Genomic DNA, 15543 nt, shown 5'->3' with positions numbered 1-15543 from the left:
GCGGAGGGGAAACCAGACTGTTTATTGGGGCCATCTTGTTTTGGTCATCGCCAAGGCTTTCCACAAGAAGCATTTAAAAAAATGTTTTGGAAGTAAGGTGACCTTTCAATAGCCAAAGAAGTACCTCTTAGCGCGCACAGTTCTGCGCACAGCCTGTTTCTCAGTTTGGAAATCCTTTAACAGTTTATGGAAGGCCACTCTTTAAGCCAATCCAACAGCTCCTTTTTCCATAACCTGATTTTAGAGGTGTTTCATTATCTCTAATTACTCGGGGTAAATGGTGATTACTCAGTGTTTTAATCATCAGTTTGGGCTGCAGTTACTCTAAACTCGGGGAAGCCCAGACTCCCATGGGTATTTTTGGAAGGAACGGCGACTAGTCGGTGCATGCTTTCTAGTACCTCTGCACGTGGTCCCCAGGTGAGCCCCGGCCGCTTCCCCGGGCTGGAGGCAGCACCGTCCGGGCCGGGGCAGCAGCTGTGGACTCCGGCGCAGCCCGGGCTTCCGGGACCCGGGCCTGCGAGGCGAGGCCCGGCGGCTGGATGGGAGGATGTGGGCGGGGCTCCCATCTCAGAAAGGGAGGCGAGCGAGGGCGGAGGGAAGAAGGGAGGGGCTGCCGGGGAAGAGGAGGAGGAAGGAAAGAAAGAAAGGGAGCGAGGGAAAGAGGGGGAAGGAGAAGATGCACGAGGGCAGAGGAGGAGGGAGGGAGGGAAGGAGAGCGGAGCCCTGTCCGGAAGCTAGGTGAGTGTGGCACCCGAGCCGAGGGACGAGAGCCTGAGACGCTGCGGCCGCTCGGGGCTGAGTAGCTCGCCTCTCTCCCTGATGGGATTCCCGTCCGCGCCGTCTCGAGCCTGCAGCGCCCCAGTCCTCGGTCCTTGCCCAGGTTCACTGCAGCCGTTCAGAGGTCCCCGGGAGCTGCTGCTGGCAAGCCCGCTACTGAAGGGACCTATGGTGAGCAAGGCTACCTGGCGAGGGGAGCCGGGCAGAGGGGGCCGGGGAGCATCCTTGGGGGGAACGGCGGGGGGGCTCAGCCTGTGGCCACCGCTAAAGGTGGCCTATTTTTTCTCCAACCGTGGTGCTAGAGGTAGGGATGCTGACGCTGAAAGGCACTTCCACGTCTTCTGCTGTCTCTACCCAGGCCACTTTCTCCGTCTGGCGGCCCCGGGCCATTTCCACCTTTGATAGGTTCGGAGCAGAAGAGAAGGGAAAAAGGATCCTCTAGTTGCGGGTCGCTGGGAAAGACTGAGGGGTCCTGAGACGAACGCGTTGCGAGGGCACTGGCGTTTGCGATCCCCGGACGGGAAGGGCCGGGAGAGAAAGGAGTGTCGGCTCCGAGGTCCTGAGAGTGTGAGAGGGCCGAGGGACCGCGAGGTGGAGAAAGAACACCTAACCAGGGCTGGTTCTCTCGCGGGGAGCGCGGTCCTGCAGCCTCCGGATCTTGCGCGCCGCCAGAGGGGCTGCGTCGAGGGGAGTGTCACCCGACCCGGCCCCCAGCCGGCGGGAGCCCCTGAGAGCACGCGATATGCCGCTGCACGACGTGCCTGCTGCACAAGCTATTTTCATGAGCTTGCAGCCTCCAAGGAGCCTCTCCCCTATCGTTTCCTGGTGTAGGGTCTGTGGGACCATAGTCAGGATGCCTCGCGCTCCGGGCACGCGTCTTCCTGCGGTGTGGTGGCCCATGGGGAGTCGCTGGCGAGACGCGCTACGGACCCAGGCTCTTGCTGGTCCTCCTTGCCCAGAGCCGACTGGCAAGAGCCCTGGGATTCCTGGGTCCTTGTGGACCCCTCCCTGCGGGAGTCGGGCCCGACGCTTCCGACGCTTCCTGGGCACCGCTTAGGTGGATGGACTGTGAAGATCGCAGTTTGTGGGCTGAAAGCTTTGTGAGACGTTAAGCTCCCCCACCCCCTCCGCAAACGTAGACTTAGTAAACTGAGGCCACCTCTGGGCCAACTTCGGCGTCGGAAGAAGACTCGGGCGGGGAAGTAAAGGACAATCGTCACGAGTTGCATCCCTGCCTCCCCCCACTCCCAAGAAAAAGTTCTGGAGACGAATATCCTTTTCGACGTTTATCTTTTTATTTCAAAAAATGAGGGGGGCGGATTGGGGGAGGAAAACGTGATTAGAGACGAATCCTACGGAATCTGAAATTGAAACACAACCCGCTCTTGGTCCAGCCTCCGGGTTTTAGCGCCGCGCGCTCCCGCCGCCGCCCTAGGAGATTCCTTGGGGCAGAGGATTGTCCGGGGATCCCGGGCGCCCGCCCCTTCCACCGGCCCTTCGCCCCGCGGGGACTTGCTCTTCCCCGTCTGCTTTTCCCATTTCTACAGCTCCTCCCACGGGGCTTTTTTTTTTTTTTTTTTTTAGGGTTCCCGGCGTCTCAAATAACCCGTTTGCTCTCCCAGCCCTTTCGCAGTCAGACCCTGCGGTGGCACGGGAGCAGGAAAACCGGAGAGCCGCTCAAGAAGCGGCGCGGCGCTCCCGGGGCGCCGACCGTCGCGCAGCGGCGCCCGCGGCCTCCACACCCTGGCCGGCGGTGCCGGGCGGCGCCGGGCAGCCCGGGCTCGGAGGGAGGGCTAAGAGCTTGATTCCTTACTCTTTCTCAAAGGCTTCCCGCGAGTGCCCCCGAGAAGGAAACCAAATTTGAGGGAGAGAGGCGGGCAAGTTGAGCTTCCCGTCTCTGAAACGACTGGAGGCTGGAACTGGGAAGAGCCGCAGGGAAGGGAGGCCGGGTGCAGTGGCCATGGGAGCGGGAGCCCGGGGCTTGGGACCCGGCGCGGGCCGGGGCCGACGCAGAGTCGAGCGGGACAGGTTTTCGAAAAGGCCCCAGTGCAGAACGACCCACGCCTGCAGCATCTCCCGTTAGGCAGGACATCCCGGTAGTTCCTCGAGCTGTGGGTTGGTAGAATTCTTGAAGAAATATTTGCTGCGACTCTGCAGCTGGTGCAAAGGAGGAAGGGGGTGGGGGAAGGAAGTGGCGGGGGGGAGGAGTGGTGGTTTCAAAAATAAGACAATCTGGAGAGAGAGAGGGAGAGAGGGAGAGACGCAGACACAGAGGTCGAGCGCAGGCCGAAATCTGTTCACGGTTTTCTCGACTCCTTGGAACGCAGCGGGATTTCGTTTCTCCGCTGGGTCGGGAGTTGTAAAACCTCAGCGACATTAAGACCTGAAACTTGTGATGCGCTCTTTCCGCGGCGACGTCTCCTTTTGAGTCCTCCCCTCCGCCTTGAATGGCCCGCCGACCGCTTTCTTTGGGGATTTGCTTTGCTTGGAGAGGACCCCCCGGCCGACGCGGTGCGGAGATTCTCCGAAATGGGAGCGCAGAAAATAGCCCCACGGCCGCTCCCTCCCCACTTTCCCACACCGATCTCCGCCCAACACCTCCCCCTCCGGCCCGGTGCGTGACAGGGGTGGCAGCTTTGGGCTAGGAGCTCCAGCACCAGCCTGGCTCCTCTGAGCACTCGCAGGCGTTCGCCTGGGGGTGACCGGCTGTCGCTGTTAGAAATATCTGGCCTCGCGGAGACCCCGGGGAGGAAGTGGCGGGGTGCGTGCGCGCGCGCCCGTTTGTGTGTCCCGAAGCGCTTTCCTTTTTAAGTGCCCCTCGGTTGGTGAGGCTTTGAGCTGCCGGGACGCCGCCCCCGCTCCCGGCCCCACTTGAACCGAGTTCGCGCCAAGAGGCGCAGCCCGTACAGTGAGCCCCAGATCCTCCGGCTTCAGGTCGGGGGCGAGGGCCCGGCCCGCTGCACCGAACGCCGCAGGTAGAAGCGAGGACCTCGCTCCTCCGCGTACTGCTCCCGGGGACCGGCCGGGGGCTGCTCCGAGCGCCGCCCGGAGCTCCTCCCGGACCGCAGGCGGCTCTGGCGGCCGGCGCGGGGGTTGGCCTCTCCTCGAGGGGGCGGGGCCTCGGGGGGGAGGGCGCGCGGGCCCTTTCGCCGCCCGCTGCGGGAAGGGCGGGCTCCTCAGTGCGCGGGGCGGGCCCTCTGCGTTCACGTGACTCAGAGGGGCTGGAAGAAAAACAGAGTCTGTCTGCGCCAGAGTCTCATTATATTCAAATATTCATTTTAGGAGCCATTCCGTAGTGCCATCCAGAGCAACGCACTGCCGCAGCTCCTCTGAGCCTTTCCAGCAAGTTTGTTCAAGATTGGCTGTCAAGAATCATGGACTGTTATTATATGCCTTGTTTTCTGTCAGTGAGTAGACACCTCTTCCTTCCCCCCTCCTGGGATTTCACTCTGCCCTCCCCACCCCTGCTCGCCCTGTGTCCCTCCCGTCGGACCTTTTTTCCAGAGTTCACACTCCGCTTTCTGGCAGCGCTGTCGCTTTCTTCTTGGCCGGGCAGCCGCGGGGCTCTGAGCATACCGGTTTTGTTTAAAGTGCTGCTTGCTCCCACTCGCGCTCTCAGATCGGGTGCGTTGCAAGAAAGGGGAGCAAGAGGGGGCTAAAGAGATGAAAGGTCCTCAGCCCCGGGTTGTACCTTCTGGGCAACCACACACACACACACACACACACACACACGCACGCACGCACACTTAACTGGGGAGCACCTAGTGCCCCCGTGCATGTTCCCAGCTGCTTGTCAAAAGTCACAGAGGTCTCTCTCGGAATCATCCCACTCCCCCGCCCCCCTGCTTTCCTGGGAGTGAGTAGCGGGCGCGATCAGATGCTTTTTGCTGGGCATTTCAAACTCATCAGCCACAGTAAAATAAACCGTCAAGTCACTGGGTCATCTCCCAGACCACGACTTCGGCCTCAGCCTCTGGACCCTGCCGCCCAGTGTCTTCGCCCACCCTCCCGCTCTGAACCAGCTGGAAGTTGTGGAAGGAAGGCGGAGGAAGAAGGGGGGGGGGTGTGGAGGAAGAGGGAGAGAGGCTGAAGGTCTGAAGTGGAGAGCAGTGGCATTATAGTTCTCCCTCCCCCACCCTTTCTTACCCCCTCAATGTTAACTGTTTATCCTTGAAGAAACCAAGCTGAGATCATGGCTCAGATAGCAGTTGGGACAAAAAAAGATTAACAGGATGGAGGCTATCTGATTTGGGGTTATTTGACTGTAAACAAGTTAGACCAAGTAATTACAGGGCAATTCCTACTTTCAGGCCGTGCATGGCTGCAGCTGCTGATGGTGGGGGTGTGTGAGGGAGAAGACACAAACTTGATCTTTCTGACCTGTTTTACATTTGACCCTCCATCGCTAGCCTTATATGCATATGCAGAGACATCTCTATTTCTCCAGTTATTGGTGTTTATTTATTCTTTAACCTTCCACCTCCTCCCCCTCCCCAGAGACACCATGATTCCTGGTAACCGAATGCTGATGGTCGTTTTATTATGCCAAGTCCTGCTAGGAGGCTCGAGCCATGCTAGTTTGATACCTGAGACGGGGAAGAAAAAAGTCGCCGAGATTCAGGGCCACGCGGGAGGACGCCGCTCAGGGCAGAGCCATGAGCTCCTGCGGGACTTCGAGGCTACACTTCTGCAGATGTTCGGGCTGCGCCGCCGGCCGCAGCCTAGCAAGAGCGCCGTCATCCCAGATTACATGCGGGATCTTTACCGGCTCCAGTCTGGGGAGGAGGAGGAGGAAGAGCAGACCCACAGCGTCGGGCTGGAGTACCCTGAGCGCCCCGCCAGTAGGGCCAACACCGTGAGAAGCTTCCACCACGAAGGTCAGTCCCTGAGGAGAGTCTGGCGTTGGCGGGGTGGGGGTGGGGGGTGGGGGGTGCTAGCTAGTAGGGCTGGTTGGTGGGACAGTGGAAGCCCCGGGGGACAAGAGTTCAGGTTACATCAAAGCCCCAAATCCTGGAGGCCGGGAACAGAGCTGCTTACCTCCAAGAGCTGTGGCTGAATTTATTTTTTAGAGACAGAGGGGAGGGGTTTCGGGGGCAAGGGAATGACACCACTCAGACGTGGGCTAGCCCCCGCGGTGTGTTTTTGCTATATCAAAGTCTTTTCTGCCAGGTTTTCTGCCCGTTTTTTTCAAAGCACCTACTGAATTTAATATTACAGCTGTGTGTTTGTCAGGTTTATTCAATAGGGGCCTTGTAATCCGATCTGAATGTTTCCTAGCGGATGTTTCTTTTCCAAAGTAAATCTGAGTTATTAATCCACCAGCATCATTACTGTGTTGGAATTTATTTTCCCCTCTGTAACATGATCAACAAGGCATGCTCTGTGTTTCCAAGATCGCTGGGGAAATGTTTAGTAACATACTCGAAAGTGGAAGAAGAGGGAGAGGGTAGTTGTGTGCCTGTTTCCTCCCGCCTCTGCTCTGTTGGCCCCCCTTTTTCTTTATAACCACTTGTAAAGAAAACTGTGTACACAAAGCCAAGAGAGCTTTAAAAGGGGAGTCTGATGGTGGTGGAGTAAAGAGTTGACACATGGAAATTATTAGACATATAAAGGAGGTTGGGAGATCCTTTCTGTCTTTGGTGCTCGCTGCATGCTAGCTAAGTTTTGCTGGTTTGCTAGCTGCCCGTGTATCTGCTCCTTCAAATGAAAAGGTATGCTTCTTTCCCCAAATAGGCTTCCACTATGGAAGCAGAATTCACCACTCATCACCCAGTGCTTCTTGACTGAAGCTATTTCTTGACTTTTTTAACTCTCAAAAAAGTTAATGTGCTTTTTTTTTTTTTTTCCTTTTCCCTTTTTTCTTTTCCTCAACGGTGCCTAGAACATTTGGAGAACATCCCAGGGACCAGCGAAAACTCTGCTTTTCGTTTCCTCTTTAACCTCAGCAGCATCCCAGAGAACGAGGTGGTCTCTTCCGCAGAGCTTCGACTCTTCCGGGAGCAGGTGAACCAGGGCCCTGATTGGGAGCAGGGCTTTCACCGAATAAACATTTATGAGGTTATGAAGCCCCCGGCAGAAGTGGTGCCTGGGCACCTCATCACACGACTACTGGACACGAGACTGGTCCACCACAATGTGACACGGTGGGAAACTTTTGATGTGAGCCCTGCGGTCCTTCGCTGGACCCGGGAGAAACAGCCGAACTATGGGCTGGCCATTGAGGTGACTCACCTCCATCAGACACGGACCCACCAGGGCCAGCATGTCAGGATTAGCCGATCGTTACCTCAAGGGAGTGGGGATTGGGCCCAGCTCCGGCCCCTCCTGGTCACTTTTGGCCATGATGGCCGAGGACATGCCTTGACCCGACGCCAGAGGGCCAAACGTAGCCCCAAGCATCACCCACAGCGGGCCCGGAAGAAGAATAAGAACTGTCGTCGCCACTCGCTCTACGTGGACTTCAGCGATGTGGGCTGGAACGATTGGATTGTGGCCCCACCAGGCTACCAGGCCTTCTACTGCCACGGGGACTGCCCCTTTCCACTGGCCGACCACCTCAATTCCACCAACCATGCCATTGTGCAGACCCTGGTCAACTCTGTCAACTCCAGTATCCCCAAAGCCTGTTGTGTTCCCACTGAATTGAGTGCCATCTCCATGCTGTACCTGGATGAGTATGACAAGGTGGTACTGAAAAATTATCAAGAGATGGTAGTAGAGGGATGTGGGTGCCGCTGACATCAGGCAGTCTTCGGGGACACACAAGTTCCCATCCACTCACCCACACACTACACAGACTGCTTCCTTATAGCTGGACTTTTATCTTTAAAAAGAAAAAAAAAAAAGGAAAAAAAAAAACCTAAACATTCACCTTGACCTTATTTATGACTTTACGTGCAAATGTTTTGACCATATTGATCATATATTTTGACAAAATATATTTATAACTACATATTAAAAGAAAAAATAAAATGAGTCATTATTTTAAAGGTAAACTGTTCCTTTTCTCTTTAATCCTTTCTCTTTTCCTTCTGCCCCATCTCTTTTGAAAGAGATTTATGTGCCACCCCCGCCCCCCTCCAACCCCTCTGTTAAGGAGGGGCTGGGGGCAGGATGGAAGTCAGAGGGTGGTAACTAGAGGTGGTGAAGTTGGAGGGACAGGAAGTAAACTGATGGTAGAGAGATGGTAATTGCCAGGATGAATTGTTTTCCATTTCTATTTAATGTTAACAAGGACGCAGCATCCTCTCCCATCTGGATGACACATGCCTTGGAGAAACAGTGGGATGAAAGGAGTAGGCCAGATTAAAGACTCAGATTTGGGCTCCTTGTACATCTTCTGTTTTTGCTCACCTGTGAGAGGTGCGTCCCGGCTGAGTGTGATGGATAGAGTCTCAACTCTAAGGAATGATTCCCACTGCAGTTTTATGATAGCTAGGGTGTTTCCATTTATTATAGGCAACGATGATGTATTTTCAAACCAAAACTAATTTGTACATTCACATATTAATGTGTATGTGTGTGTGTGCGCGTTTGTTTTGACAGGCTTTGGGGTGGGGTGCGGGGGTGAAGTGGGTTTTATTGAATAGAACAAAAAATGTGCCTTACCTTTGAAAAGTTTGGTGACCAGTATTTTAATATACCACAATGGTGGAATCCTCCAATGTCTCTTGGCTTTTGCCCCCTGTCCTTCTATTCCCCACATGAAGGCCTAAAATTCTAACAGATTGGGCTTGGGTGGCAAAGGGATCAGATACTGAGGGGTCAAAACTGCTAAGTAGGCATTGTGAACACATTCTCCCATATGCAACATGAAGTCCAGTTCCAACTCCCTTACCTCTCCGTGCTGTCTGCTCGCCCTTCTAGAGCGGGGCAGAGAGTAATGCATCTAGTAATGCATCTTCAAGGAGAAAGCTCAATTTTTGGCCAAAGGGAAAAAGGAAAACGCTAATGTGTGTGAGTCCCCCTCAGTTAAGGGATGCCTAGAACTACATGGATCTAGAAGCTAAGAGGATCAGAGGAAGAGACCCTGGCTCTTTCTTACTTGCCACCAGCAACTAAATTAAGCCCTGGAATTTTAGCCTGCGTAGGTTCATTTCTTATGTGTGTACTTTTCCCTGGGAAGGTTTGGGGCAAAAGCTTTGCCGTTATAGTCTGTGTAAGGTGGGCTGATAGGAGTGCGTTTCTCCCTTGTGAAGGTGTAGACACCAATGGCCGTGGTGGTGGTGGTGGGGGGGGCACCCCTGCATTCATGTACACAACTCTTCCCAGTGCTCTTGGAGGTGGGGTGGGTGAAGCAGGATTCATTTTTGTTTTTAATTACCGAAGCCCTACAATCCTCCAAAAGGAGCAGCTTAGTGGAAACCAATAAAAATAGAAGTGGAGCGGCTGCCAAAGCCCCAGCTCCCCGGAGAGCGCAGGTGGAGAGAGGAGATCAGAGCCCCAGGCAAAGGCAGCAAGACTCCAAGGTTCCTCCAAAACTCCCTGCAAAGAGGGATATGTGCCTCCCTCCTCCAGCCCCCCAGGTCGCTGCCCCTTTGATTAATGGTATAGAGGTCGAATAAATCATTTAGGGGAAGCCCATTATGGGTTCCCCTCAGGCGGCCTCGTTTTGTTTCACCAGATTTCCAGCAACTTTCTGAAATGTCCGTGTCATTGGAAAGGAACCCGCAGATCTCTAGCACTTGGACAAATTATCAGAGGGCGAATCCTGAGCCTGGTGGCAGCCAGGCTCAGGTCACTTTCTAGCAACCACCCTGCCCCCCAACCCCACCCCCCCCTTCTACTGGCTTATTTTCAGGAATGGATAATGTTGTTTATTTGTTCAGCCAAATATTTGGTCTGGGGAATTTACCGTGAAATTCTGTGAATTGCATATACCTAGTTAACAAAATAGTCCTAATGCCACAAATGTTAGCATGAAGAACAACGAGCTATGGCCAGCTTTAACTCTTTAAATTCTGTTTAAAGGCAGAATTTTGAAGTCATAGTCCTGAGGCCCAGGGAGATAAGGAATTGAATGTGTTGTGGAGATGATTTAATTTAGGGTACAGCGTTCTATCTTGGATTAATGCTCGACCCAGTACTTTAGGGAAGTTGTAGACTGATTCTCGGCCTCGCTTTTGGATCAAGCCTGCCACCCCGCCCCCCCCATCTCTTTTTCCCAAAGAAATGTTCCCTTTACTTGAAGAGAGATGGGGTGGGAGGATCGCTTTTGAGGAGTTCAGCAAAGTCGTAACCACATCAGAAGAGATCCTCCGTCGATCCCGGCCCAACCTTTAAACTGGAACGGGCTTCCGAGGAGCTTAAGGAAAAAAAAAAGGGGGGGGGGGGGTAAGGGGGTAGGGGCCCGGAACGCATCACACATTCCCCCGGCTCCGTTGCATAATTCGCTCAGAACCTGCCAGGTGACCTGCTGACTTTGTTTTCTGTCTTGACCATGCTTCATTCCACCACCCCCTTGCCGCCGGGCAGCACCACACTGAGAGGGCTCTGGGCGGCCGCGGCGCTGGCAGCCCCCAATAATCACCCGGCCTTGGACGGACGTCAAGATCCCGCCTGACAGGCTCCGCCCCGCGCCTGCTCCCGGAGCTCCCCCGGTCCGCGGTGGCGGGGGCGCCAGGGGGCGTCCTCCCCGCCGAAGACTGGACGGTGCACTCGGCGGCTGCGCCGGAGAAGCGCCGCGGGCTGCGTCCCCTCAGCCTCCTAGCCAGATTGTGGGTTTCAGGTCCCCCCACCCGACCCGACCACCCGTCCAGCTCAGCCGCGCTCGGGGCCCCGGGCGCTCAGGTGAAGCCCTGCAAAGACAGATGGATCTGATTAGTGCACCCAGGTCCTAAGGGCGTGTGCTCAGCACATTTAATGTGAAATGGGGTCAAGCGGCCATGCGGAGCGGTGGAGTCTGGGGAGAAATTCACCCGGGTGGAGGCGCCTAAGAAGGGTCGAGATCTTTAGGCATTTTCCGTGGGCAGCCGAAAGCAGAAATTAGGAAGCAACGCTCTGCTTTGCGCAGAGTGGGTCCACATCTTGGAGTGACAGACTGGCAGCGTGGGTGAGTGAGAACGACACACTTGACAGAGAGGGTTGGACCCGCATGTGTATCCCCCAAGATGCCCTCTCAGCTTCCTTGGGGTGTACAGAACCCTGGGGTCCGGCTGATTTGCCTCTATGCCCTACCTCCCCAGTGCAAGGAAGGAAAACAGAAAAGGCCTATGGTGTTCAAGAATGGGTTGACTGATTTCTTTGAGAAACGAGATGCCAAAGCCATAATGCTTGCCAGCCTCCTCTCGGCCTTTGGGTCTCCTCTCGGCCTGTGGGTCTCCCAGGGACCCACAGTGCCCAAACCCTCACCCACCACCCAAAGGCCAGGGCTCATAATGGTGATCCCAAAGCTGAATCAAGGAAAATAAGCTGGAGGCCCAAGTCTCCAAGCTGTTTGTGCTCAATGGTACTTTGTCTTCAACCACAGCAGGTTGTGTAAAATGTACGTGCATTCTCATTTTTAAATGAAAAGAATAATACAAAAGCAACGTTGGTGACCTTACATTACCTGAGAACCAGAAAGTTATTAGTATTCCCTGGAGGAATTTAAGGCTAGCTGGTGGACTGCCAAAGTAGAATTCATGCAGAATTATTCAGGCATATTATCTGAGATAGACTAGCACAATCCTGAAAACTGGAAATCAATTCAGAGTGGTTAGAAATGTGGCCCCAGTGGCCCCATTTCCCCATGTTTTCAACACTTAGTGGCAGAATAAATAAACGATTCAAAACTGCAGCGGTTACCAGTGAGGCAAAGTGGCTGGTTTTAGGAAAAATTGTCAATTGCTCTAATATTTAAAAAAAAAATACTGGAAAATTTGAAAAATAAAAAACTCAAGGTATGCAACATTTAGTCAATTCTAGAAAAAGAAATTACAATAATTGTTCACTGAGGAAGCCATTTGAAATTAGCGTTAATAAGTCACTTTACTTAAGGTATTAACTGAAGCAAGTTCCAATTGTCTCCGCTTTTTCTGTCTCTTCAAAATCTTCTCTGAAAACCCTGAGTGAAAATATAAATGTTGTTTGTTCTTCAGATCAAACTTCAGAAAATATAACACTATAGGATTCATTTCTATAGAAATGTTTACTGTGTGAAATTTGAGGAAAAGAGGACAAGATGGAACCATAATTTGCTGAGTTATGTTACTAATGAGAATTTCTTAAGCCTGGCTTTCAGTCGGTTTTGCCAGTTTCTGAAGAAAAGATACTGATCTCTCTTGACGTCTTATGACTTGTTTTCCAACAGCAATATTTAAAATAAGACAATCCCCCCCCAAGTCCTTGAGCCCCTCACCAGGATGCAAATAGATTCTGTTTTTGCATAGTTTCATTGTTATTACTTTAGCAGTATTTTTTTTTTTTTTCAGTTTTACTAACTAAAGCCATGGCCAGCAGATAATTTTCCTGAGGATCCAAAGCATACTGATCGAAAGTTTAAAATACCGGATTCTATTCTTTACTCTTGAAATTGTTTCTCTGTCCTTCTGGTACCAGCCACTGACTCCATCCTGCACATAGTTGCCAGGATTCAGTTGAGAAAATGTATAACTGTGTTCATCTTAAGCTTTATGCTGATTTAATTTTTAATCCTTGTCATCAAAGCAGTTTGTTATTAAGATAGAACCCAGGTGAGGGGCACCTGGATGGCTCAGTTGGTGAAGCCTCTGACTTTGGCTCAGGTCATGATCTCGAGGTTCACAGTTTGAGCCCTGCATTGGGCTCTGTGCTGACAGCTCAGAGACTGGAGCCTGCTTGGGATTCTGTGTCTCCCTCTCTCTCTGCCCCTCCCCCGCTCACACTCTGTGTGTGTCTCTCTCTCAAAAATAAATAAACATTAAAAAAAAAAAAACAAGGTAGGACCCAGGTGAAGAGTCCAGAGATATGCACATTCTGAGAGAGAGAGAGAGAGAGAGAGAGAGAGAAATAGAGAGAGAGAGGAAAGAATTTCTTATTGAATTCAGTTAGGCTTAGGTGTCTATTGATTATTCTGAAAATTAATGTAGTGTTGTTTTTCAAGGCTAATAACAGGTATGGTTATGGATATACCAATATTCTTTAAATTCACCTAGGATTCCAAAGTACAGAAAGGTGTATCTTTTGAGAACTGACTTATAAACCCTTTTCAAGTGGTTCAGTGAGCACCATATAACCCAAAGCATGAACTTCCCACCAGAAAGTTCAGACTCAGGTATTTAATGTGCAGTTGTAATATCTCATTCTAGTTGCTTAAAGGCAATGATGTCTTTCCTCCTTCTAGTGTTTCTAGTCTGTATTTAAATATTTTAAAGAAATTTATAAGAAAGCAAATTTGCTTGTAGCCTCATCATCCTAAAACAACTATTTATGTTTTTCTATGTTGTTTTTCAGCCTTTGTTCATATATTTACATGTTGTCACATAGCTTTTATTTTGTCTTGTTTTTCTTAAAGAAAATTTAATAACCGTGACATATTTAGGATTTCAAACATATTTTTTATATATATATATATATATATATATATATATATATATATATATATATATTAATGTGGATCACCTTCCCTCCTTTGTGAAAGTAGGTTGGGTATAAAGCTTACATAGTTACCTCAGGTAATTTTAAGCAGTCTGGCCATAATAGCAGAGGTGTGGGCATCACTTCCAAATTTCATTAAGATTCTTCCTGATTTCATTAAGTCTCAACTATTGTGGTCCAGTACTAAACAGAATGCTCCTTGTGTGCTTTAAGCATCCTAAAAAAATGACATCTAGGGCTCAGACAATTTTATACTAGAGGACTTGTACCTCTCCGATTTAATCGTCTTGGGAATATGTCCCTTCTCTGGAGAAAGTCAGTTGTGACCCAGACAATGAAAGACATACTAAAGAGCTCTGTCTCATATACTCAGAAGTCATTGGTTGAGCAATTCCCTACGGGACTCAACGTGCGCCCCTCATTTTCTGGCCCTGACTTAGTGCACTGGTTTTATTGGGAGCTGAGGCTGATGGGAAAGGGGCATAGATTGATGGAAATACAGTAATTACCAAATTGAAACCTATTCAGTTAGGTTACTAGGCTCAGAACCGACCTTGACACTTGCAACCTCCAGATTCCAGTTGGTTGGGGTCAAACACAAATGTCGAGTTGCTGAGTGATTTCCACATGCTTCTTTTGTGTACCTTCACCAGGGCAGACAAAAGATGTTTTTCCAATGGGACTCATTCTTTAGGAGGCCTGACCCTTGAAGGAGCAAACTAATCTCAGGTGATTTTGAGGTTTTAGGGCACTAAGAGAACTTTTAGAGCATGGAGAAGTAATTTGTTCAATGGTTCCTTAGAAGAGTTAATTTATCTCCAAAAGGTGAGTTCCTTTACTATCCTGGGTCCTTCACTTCCTCTGGGATCAGACTCATAATTTGCATAGCAAAGCATTCCATTTCGCTGGAAAGGAGGAGGTGGGGACCCTTAACAGGGAGAGTCAGTTTTCCCACAGTCTTTCACAACTCAGGAGTGTGCTAAGTGGGGTTGATCAACCTTTCCCCTCCCCTAAACTCCAAAAGTTCAGACTCTTTTGCTCACTATCTATCTTGAGATTGAGCAGTTTTTCCGGATGGAAGAGTTGTTGGATTTAGCAAATAGTTGTTGAGAAGACAGTTCTGCTTAGCATCGTTGCTTAGTTTGGCCAGTTAGTGTGGACTTGCAGGTGAAACCCCAGGAAAACAAACAAACCCCACTCACATGCCTCCTCCTCTTTTTTACAGACATCAAATTTTATTTTCAATTAGAAAAAAAAAAAACCAGATAAGGCAAAGAGGAGGTTTTCCATATATCGATGACAGCCTGATTGGGCATGCTACAAATTTATCTTGGTATTATGTTTGTCACTTGGCTCTCCTGCTTGTTCTACTCAAAGTCATACAGGCAGTTAAATCACAGTCTCCAAGGGCCTCCACTTTGTGTAGGTTATTGTTTATTTGATTGTCACTTAACGATTCTCCAGAACCAGCTCATAATTTATTTTAACCAAATATGCTCTACCTTAGAGACCCACCATTATAAATACAGGGGACTTTTCAGCATTCTGGAAGATTGGACCCTCTGAGGTTCAAATTAGCATGAGATCTACCAGTGCTTCTTTTAATGTGCTTATTATTTCCAAATTGGGAGGTTAGTCACAGGGATCTGAGGGAAGAAACCAGGCTTTTAATAAGCTCTGTCAGTCACAAGGGGCAATTGGAAAAATATAAAACGTTTGCCGCTAGAAGCCAAATTGTGATTTTGAGTCGAAACTATTGCAGTTTGAGCATTTGTGGGAGAATCTAAATCTTGCCCTATCTCCCTAAGATCAGTGATGTTGTATGAGAAGCCATGGTGACTTTAAGAACAGCAAATTTAGAGAAATACTAGAGGAAGGAGAATGGCAAGCAGGACAAAATTATCTGTGGTCTTTTTTGCACTGTTCTACCCATTGACAGAGTTTACAGGCTTCTTTAAGAGAAGCATGGCTTTGGGGAGGGGGAGTATAACCAGATGGGGGTGAATTAGGAAGGGGCTTCTATTTTCCCTAGAATAAGATATGTAAAAATGTATTCTGGTTGTGCATACATAATTAAATATAAATACCCAGAATTTAAGCAGAAAAGTAAGCTGCTCAGAAGACAAACATGCATTTACATAGAATTGATTGCATCCCAGTGTTGTAATGCTGGGATGTTGTTGTTTTTGTTTGTTTGTTTTTAAAGGC

The 15543-nt window shown here is 50.5% G+C and overlaps 1 protein-coding gene across 2 annotated transcripts; it reads left to right on the top strand.

Annotated features, from left to right (window-relative positions):
* Nucleotides 1-646: 646 nt before the first annotated feature.
* Nucleotides 647-7775, top strand: BMP4 (bone morphogenetic protein 4). Of its 2 annotated transcripts, none has more exons than XM_058739091.1 (4): nt 647-741; nt 4063-4187; nt 5331-5657; nt 6662-7775. In XM_058739091.1, the coding sequence occupies exons 1-4, from the start codon at nt 680-682 to the stop codon at nt 7516-7518; spliced, it is 1371 nt and encodes a 456-aa protein (XP_058595074.1). In that variant the 5' UTR covers nt 647-679; the 3' UTR covers nt 7519-7775. The 2 variants fall into 2 exon arrangements, with proteins under 2 accessions (XP_058595074.1, XP_058595075.1); XM_058739092.1 differs by having other exon boundaries at nt 663-951; nt 5278-5657.
* The last annotated feature ends 7768 nt before the right edge of the window (nt 7776-15543 follow it).

Source organism: Neofelis nebulosa, chromosome 7, assembly GCF_028018385.1.
Source record: "Neofelis nebulosa isolate mNeoNeb1 chromosome 7, mNeoNeb1.pri, whole genome shotgun sequence".
Taxonomy (NCBI): domain Eukaryota; kingdom Metazoa; phylum Chordata; class Mammalia; order Carnivora; family Felidae; genus Neofelis; species Neofelis nebulosa.
Note: the sequence above shows the minus strand (reverse complement) of the source record. Positions and strands in the feature narration are given on the sequence as shown.

Bases quoted from the DNA above. Each gene is read 5' to 3' on its own strand.
- BMP4 (XM_058739091.1), top strand. From the start codon at position 680: ATGCACGAGGGCAGAGGAGGAGGGAGGGAGGGAAGGAGAGCGGAGCCC. The intron at 4,188-5,330 runs GTGAGTAGACAC...TATTATGCCAAG, and splicing joins ATATGCCTTGTTTTCTGTCA to TCCTGCTAGGAGGCTCGAGC. The intron at 5,658-6,661 runs GTCAGTCCCTGA...AACGGTGCCTAG, and splicing joins GAGAAGCTTCCACCACGAAG to AACATTTGGAGAACATCCCA.